At 38.7% G+C, this 8,059-nt stretch overlaps 1 protein-coding gene across 1 annotated transcript; it reads left to right on the plus strand.

Annotated features, from left to right (window-relative positions):
* Positions 1–3,521: 3,521 nt before the first annotated feature.
* On the plus strand, positions 3,522–7,663 carry HELT (helt bHLH transcription factor). Its single transcript, XM_082254003.1, has 4 exons — positions 3,522–3,710; positions 3,850–3,954; positions 5,400–5,496; positions 7,132–7,663. The coding sequence occupies exons 1-4, from the start codon at positions 3,639–3,641 to the stop codon at positions 7,614–7,616; spliced, it is 759 nt and encodes a 252-aa protein (XP_082110129.1). The 5' UTR covers positions 3,522–3,638; the 3' UTR covers positions 7,617–7,663.
* Positions 7,664–8,059: the final 396 nt, after the last annotated feature.

The raw sequence follows: 8,059 nt of genomic DNA on the forward strand, positions 1-8,059 counted from the left end.
GCAAGTGAAAATACACTTTGCAAAGTGACCCAGGCTTTGCTCCTTTAGTAAATCAACCCCAGCAAGTCTGGGTTGTCAGTTTTAGTGGGTGCTGTGATCATAGACACCCTAAGACTTCATGTTTACTGCAGCTCCTAAACTCAACTCCATAAAAGCCTGTGTGTCAATGTACACATAGGCTTTTATCAGAGTTTAGGAGCTGCTGCGGTTAGCCTCAACCCCCCTTTCCTGAACGTGGAAGAATTGTGTTCAGCATAGGAATGTTTTGACCGCCGGCCGCAAAACACGGCAATATCGCAGCAAAATCCTGGTAAAGTCGTGGCATGGTTTTGCATTTTCCCATGGCCGGCGGTCAAAGTAGGCTATGTGTACATGAAGCCTTAAACCCTGTACACACGATCAGATTATCGAACGATCTGTCGTCCGTTTTTTGTGGCATGCTAGTCTGATGTGGAAAGTGAAGGTTATTTTCATACGAATTTTCCCGTACAACAGAATTCAACTTCAGAAGTGATGTCATGTGTTGGATTGCTTTGTATGTGTTCTTTCGTCTCTGCCCATGCCTAGTCTTGCTCTTAAGATTTTTTTCCGTCGAAATCTGTACTAATGAGACGAAAATCGGACGTTGTATTACGGACGACAAAAATTATATAGCCTGCACATCAGGATTTTGTCAGCCGAAAAGTCGGAGTTGGCTGTCAAAAGCACCATACTAACAATCTGAAAATCGGAAGATCGGTCGTTGGACGAAGTTTCCTTACAGATTTTCTTATCGTGTGTACGGGCCTTTAGGGTGGCTTTAAAGCCCAATTCCAATTGGACTGGTATAATACAAATGAACTCACATTAACACTGTGGGCGAACAGTGTTCCATCCCCTCTGGCTTAAAGCGGTAGTGTCCCCTGAGTACAAAAAAACCCCTGCAAGACAATGGCATAATGTGCTAGTATGCATTGCATACTAGCACATTATGAAATACTTACCTTAGAATGAAGCCCCCATACGGTCGCCCAGACACCGCTAAGGGAGCTGTCATGTTCCCTTGGCGTCTCCGGCGCTGTGAGTGGCTGGAGCCGCGATGACGTCACTCCCACATGGGAGTTCACTTTCCGGCAAGGAGCTCTGAAGGTCCGCGTGGTGTCAGCGGCTGCATGCAGGGGGAAAATCTCTTAAACCGTGCAGGTTCAGGAGATATTAATTTTACCTACAGGTAAGCCTTATTATAGGCTTACCTGTAGGTAAAAGTTAAAAAGCGGAGTATACTACCGCTTTAATTTTATCTGCAATATCATTTGCAAGGATGAACATGGCTGTGCATGTCTGAATCTAAACATATTCTGTTGTTTAGTTTACATATGAATAGTAATGGTACTTTTTTAACAAATATGTTAAACCAAAATTAGGGATACTTTGGGGTTAATTTACTAAAACTGGAGCGTAAAAAGTCTGAAGCAGCTCTGCATAGAAGCCAATCAGTTTTTTTTGACAAAGCTTAATCGAGCAAACTGAAGTTAAAAGCTGATTGGCTACCATGCACAGCTGAAACAGATTTTGCACTTTCCAGTTTCCAGTTTTAGTAAATCAACCCCTTTATTTTGAACAATTTTCATTACAGGAAACATATTCCTTTCCAACAGGACTTCTGTTTAGTAGGGAGGTACATTTCCATTCTACAATGTTGCAACATTTGTATATTAGGGGAGAACCCAGGCATTCAAACATTTTAACAATATTGGTATATCCATGTATACTTAGTTGCATTATTTTGTATGCATGTATGCTGGAAAATGTCATTTACAAGTCAACTGTGACTGTGTGTAAACCATTTTTTTATATTTTAAAATGAACACCTTTAAATAAAGATTGCTATCAAATTTAAAGGTTATTTGGTAATAATAAGCAGGCCAATTTTTATTTCGATCTTGTGGGTCATGACCAGGCAAGTGCAAGACTTCCCATGGAAGAATGAAAGCACGTATTGCACAAAGACATTTTTTACTTGCTGGAAATTTTGCATTGAACTTTTGGGAGCTCCACTTCTACTTATCATCAGCACCACCTAGATCAGTGATGGCGAACCTTGGCACCCCAGATGTTTTGGAACTACATTTCCCATGATACTCCACTACACTGCAGAGTGCATGGGCATCATGGGAAATGAAGTTCCAAAACATCTGGAGTGCCAAGGTTCACCATCACTGACCTAGATCATACATCTGCCTACTGCCAACCTTGCTGTTAAAAGCCCAACCTGGATAGAGAACTGTATGTGCAGCTTACCTCTAGTAAATGTTTTAAAGCAAATCATCAGATTTTCATAATTCACAAATACTATTTTGTTTGGCCTTGTGTTTCATACATGGTTATAGTGAAAACACATCAATTCACTACATTTCTAAAAAGTTAACACATTTCTATTCACACTCCTAACCTGCCTCCTCGATTACATATACAAAATTAGCAACTTGCCCCTATATACCCATATCTTTATAATTTATGCAACCATTTCAACTATTGCTTGCTGCAACCTGACAGTGTACAGTGCTCTTACAATTGATAATGGACTAGTGCAAAAGGAAGAGCTCTTTTACTATGTAGGCAATGGTTGATTTACTAATAAAGACTGCTCACTTTGCAGAGGGAATGTCCACTGAACTTAGTAAGGTGCAGCTTTAAATACCCAGTTATACACAAGGAAAATTAAAATTGACAGGATGTTTTCTTGCACATGATTGGGTGATAAATGTGAGCACAGCTCCACTTTTTTTTACAGTCTCAGAGAACATTCAGTTTGCTACAATAACACACTGTGCACAATAGTAAATCAACCCTATTCATGTAACATCGTTCAGATGATGATTACAGACTGCAAACTGTCCAGCCATGACTAGTTGATTACTCATCTCCCATTGCTATCATTAGACACCAAATGTCATTTACACTATTTTATTATCACAATCACTATATATTTTGTTTAGTTCATGGATCACATGATTTCTGGAAAGAAAAGTTTGTGCCCTCTATTGCAAATGAAGTATTTTGAGATTATAGATTGCATAAATTTAGGTGGTCCATGAGAAAAATGAGGTCCTCATAAAAGTTCCAGTTCAGTGTCATAATAGGCTATTTAAAAATAAAACATATCCTCTCCATGGCTATATGCTTGGAACTAATACACATACACTTCACTAAATAGCCCCCAGTGTACCTTACATGAGTTCTGTCATTGCTAGTACTTGACATTGGTAGAAGTGACCATGCATTAGATGTGGGACTTCATGCAGGATAATTTCTCAGCAGAGAACTTAGTGCAAGGTGCCCATTCATACAGCAGATCTCCTCTCCTTCCACCCCTGATTACTGGGCTCACAATCACGTGTCCCTCAAGGGCCACGTGGATTAACAAATTTGATGTGCCCCCTGCCAGCCCCCAGTCACACATAGGGATTTGTGTTGTTTTAGGGCTGTCTCGCCTGGATGACCACCCCTCCCTCCCTATTCTCTCAGCTCTTAATCCCCACACAGGCCCTGAATGCACAGTGCTGATAAGTGATCGCTTTATAAGCCCAGCCCGGGTGGGAGAAGAGCTGCACTGCAGTCTACCTGATTGCACCAAGAGAAGCTCACACAGTAGGAATATGGACATCGGTGTGATGGGACCGGCCTGCATGATCTCACTCAGGGGCTCAGCCAAAATCAAGGAAAGAAAAGTGAGTGTTGTTTTGGAGTATGCTGGAAGTCCTCTCTTGCTCAGTATCAGACACACTGATGGTTGGGACTGACAGCTCTGTTTCCTTTATCCATGCTGCCTCACCAGTGTCTATTCATGTGTCATGTGTTTATTTCCAGAGAACCCCAGTCTCCCACAAGGTGATAGAAAAGAGGAGAAGAGACAGGATAAACCGCTGCCTCAGTGAGCTTGGGAAGACGGTGCCCATGGCTCTTGCCAAGCAGGTCAGTAGTGCTTGCCTAATGGTTTACATCAACAGTCACCTAGACCATACAGGATCATGTTATCATCCATGCAGTGTTATGTTCATCTAAAATGACTTCAACCATTGTGTGTGCACTTCTACCAGCACTGTTTCATTTCATCTCTACCGTATTATGTCACCAACACTATATTATTCTGTCACACAGAGTTTAAATATCCAGCTGAACTCACGTGCTATAATATTTAATCTGTACTTTGCTTTTATACCATCACAGAGTTTGATTCCATTGATTTACAGTAGTTCATAGCATTTATTAATTTATGACTTTTTAATCCTTCTTGTCTTTTTTAAACGTTTCCTCTTTTTTTCATCTAATGGGCCATACACACTATACAATTGTTTTTAGACTTTTTCCTTTAGATTTACCAAAACCATATAATATGAGGTCAAACCTAAACACTTTTAATTCGTATGCAATCAGGCAGGCCCTTGCACTACATAGTTGAAGGTAAATCTAAAGGAAATCAAACAACAAAAGTTTTTGTAGTGTGTATCCAGCTTTACTCTCATTTGTGCCATAGCTTGCATTAATTGCAGTTACAGAAATCAAATTACTGCACACAGCATCAAAAAATAACAAAAAGATTAAAAAAATTTGAAGTGAGTAGAGATATATCCTTTAGTAAAACATACCTTTACCATCTCTACCATGCTCATTTTCTCATTTAAGTCATACGGATTTCACCTATTCACATTCACTCTCCAGATACACAGTAAAGTTCTAGCAATTGCAGCCAAATTTACCTATCCATGGTTGTTGGTGGCAGGTAGCCTTGACCTGTAAAATTAAACGCTGATGTTTAAAATTGCTAGCAACCTGCAGTGTTTATGACCAGCATTGCCTCTCATATCCACAGTCATACCTGAGCTACTGAACTATTTATTTGTCCCGATACCATTTTCAGATCCCCTTTCCATTTCAGGTCACACTGTACAATAGTTTGATATTCCTATTTAAAGCAACATTATTTATCCTGTGTACATCATGGAGAAATATAACATTTTTACTGGGCTTTTTATTTAAATAATCTGAAATTAAATTATAATCTGTTTAGTTAATGTTAAGCAGAAAGAGGTGATATTTCAGATATTCTGAAATTCTACATCTATAAAACAAAGTTAAACTAGTAGTAGTTCCGTTTACACATATCATTTGATATTAAATGATAGAAACTGTTTATCATGCTGTCTCAAGTAAAGCAGCACATTTTAGTAATTTAAGAATGCTTTTTGTAATGGTTTCCTCTAATAGTCAATGACATCATAAGTGTTTTTTGCTTAGTGTGCTAAAAAATCTGTCAGTCTGTGATATACGTAATTTCATTTAACTTGCTGTTTATTTTAGCTATGTCAGACAGCATACATAATTCTGAATATACTAACTCAATTTTTTTTTTGTTTTAGAACTCTGGAAAACTGGAGAAAGCAGAGATTTTGGAAATGACTGTTCAGTATTTGAGAGCATTGCATGCTGCTGATTTTCCTAGAGGTCGGGATAAAGGTAAGATCATAATTGTATTTATTAGTGTTAAGAGTTCAAATATCATTGTACTTAGTTTATTATTTTCCTCAGTTTTGAATAGTATAACCGCATAAAATATTTTTTTAGAAAGAATGATGGAATATATGTTGTAATAAATCTTCTTTTTATAATACAGCAGCTTCCAATATCTCACTGTGGTTTGTTTCACATAGTTCATGAATACCTGTAACTAAATATGTGTGGAATTTTGGACAATAATAATACTAGAGCATTACTGATAAAGTACCAGTTGAATCATTATAAGGTCTTTATCCTCCCGCCTTTAATATTTAGGTAGGATGAATAGTAAGGCATCATTGTCAAAACACCATAGCAAACTTCTTAGAGCCTCTTTATCCTCTTACCCTTAATATTTAGGTAGGATGAATAGTAGGGCATTATTGTCAAAGAACCAAAGGAAACTTATTAGAGCGTCTTTATCCTCTAATCTTTATTATTTAGATAGGATGAATACCAGGGCATTATTGTCAAAGAACCATAGTAAGCTTATTAGAGCATCTTTCTTTTCTAACCTTTAGGTCTGGTTCACACTAGTGCAATTTCAGATGCGATTTGAGTCACACAGAATCTCATGACAAGAGAAATCACAAAACATTGTTTTCAATGGTGTTCATTCACATCAAATGGGCTCAGCACGAAGCAATTTTGGAAAAGGTTCCTGTACTACTTTAGTACAATTCCAGTGTGATTTTGGCCCCATAGAATATACAAACCTTATCAAAGTTGGATCAAAGTTGCATCCAATTAGCACTACATAATTGCACTGAATTTAACTTTATGTTTGGGCAGGATGAATACGAGGGTATTTTTGTCAAAGTACCATAGCAAACCTATTAGAGAGTCCTTCTCCTCTAACTTTTAATATTTGGGTAGGATTTATACTAGGGACAATACTTATAAAGCCATAGCAAAATCATTATATTCTTTAGTCCCCCAACCTTTATTATTTGGGTAGGATGAATTCTAGGGACATTATTGATAGGATTCTATAGTAGAATCATTATAGGGTCCGCCATAACTCATTTGTTTTACTGGTACTTGTCTTGCTCTAAACATTAGCTTACAATGCAACAAATTGATCTAAAATCTTTATACATGCATGTATCTTATTACCATTCTTTGGCAAATCGTACTTTTACATACATTATCCTGCCAGAGTTTTTCTGGACCCAGCTACAATCATATTTGACTATTACCAAAAACAGAAGAGAGCAATAAAAATAAACCAATGCACCCCAAACTTATGTATTAAAAACCAAAGGGGAGTGTGGGGAGAAAGGGCTGCAATAGCTCAGGCAAGCTGAGCAGTGAAACTGACTTTTGACTTTTCCTGGGGTATGCCGTTACATCATAACGAATGATGCAAAGACTGCAAGCTTGTGTTGTATTTTGTCTTTTTCTGTGTTAAATGTGCAGGCTTTTAATACCTGCTATCATTTTTAGATGTATTGGCTCTCTGGATACAGGAATAAATCTGGTTTAAGTTGCATTTTTGATGAATAGATGTATATTTTTGTATGTAACTGTACAGATATATACTCTAAAGCCAATAACCTCGACAAAGCACTAACCTATCTTATTGTCTCTCTACAGATCTCCTGTCAGAATTTGCCAATTACTTTCACTATGGTTACCATGAGTGCATGAAGAATCTTGTTCATTACCTGACCACAGTGGAAAGGATGGAAACCAAGGACACCAAATACGCTCGCATTGTTGCCTTTCTGCAGTCTAAAGCACACCTGTCCACTGAGCCACTATTTAGTTCTCTTCAGGAGGTAGACATGTCTTGCCAGCTGCCCCCCTCTCCACCTGATTACCCAAGCAGTGGTGACTCTACATTTACACAGAGCCCAGGAGGCTCATTCTCATGGCACAGTACTGCTAGAGGCCCAACACTGAACTACCTCTCAAGTCCAACCACTATGCCACTGCCATGCACACCCCCACAGCAGTCCCCACATAGCAGCTTCTTGTCTCCCATGCAGAGTCTAGACAGACATTACCTCAGTCTCCTGGGACATTCCCATCCTAATAGTTTCAGTATGCACAGCTCACAGCATCCTGTTGTTCTGTGACACTAATGTCAGTGCCTACTTAGCATTAGGATATCACAAGGCCACATTTGTTGGGCATAACTATACAATATTTCCCTAGAGATGGTCAGCTGGGGGGTCTACAGGAGTATTGGGTGTTCCTATAGCCATATGATTGTTTTTTATTGGGACAGAAAGTCTGAAACCTCATTGATCCAATAAACTAAGCATTCATTTTGAACACAATTGGTATAGGTTTAACCCATGGTCTTATTTATTATGTCTACTTGTCTTTCAAAATGTGATACCTAAGTCAGTAAAAGATTTCTTGTCAGCACCAGCGGCCTGGTGCTGGTAATTTCTGGAGGGAGCCTCCCAACACTAGAACTATTGGGCGCTATTAAGTCTCTTACCTCCTTTACACCTAACACCTAAACCAGGCTTAGTGCTTAACATGCCGTAGAAGTAACACCAAACCCAAAAAA

This window comes from Pelophylax lessonae (genome assembly GCF_965119305.1).
Source record: "Pelophylax lessonae genome assembly, chromosome: 1".
NCBI classification, from domain to species: domain Eukaryota; kingdom Metazoa; phylum Chordata; class Amphibia; order Anura; family Ranidae; genus Pelophylax; species Pelophylax lessonae.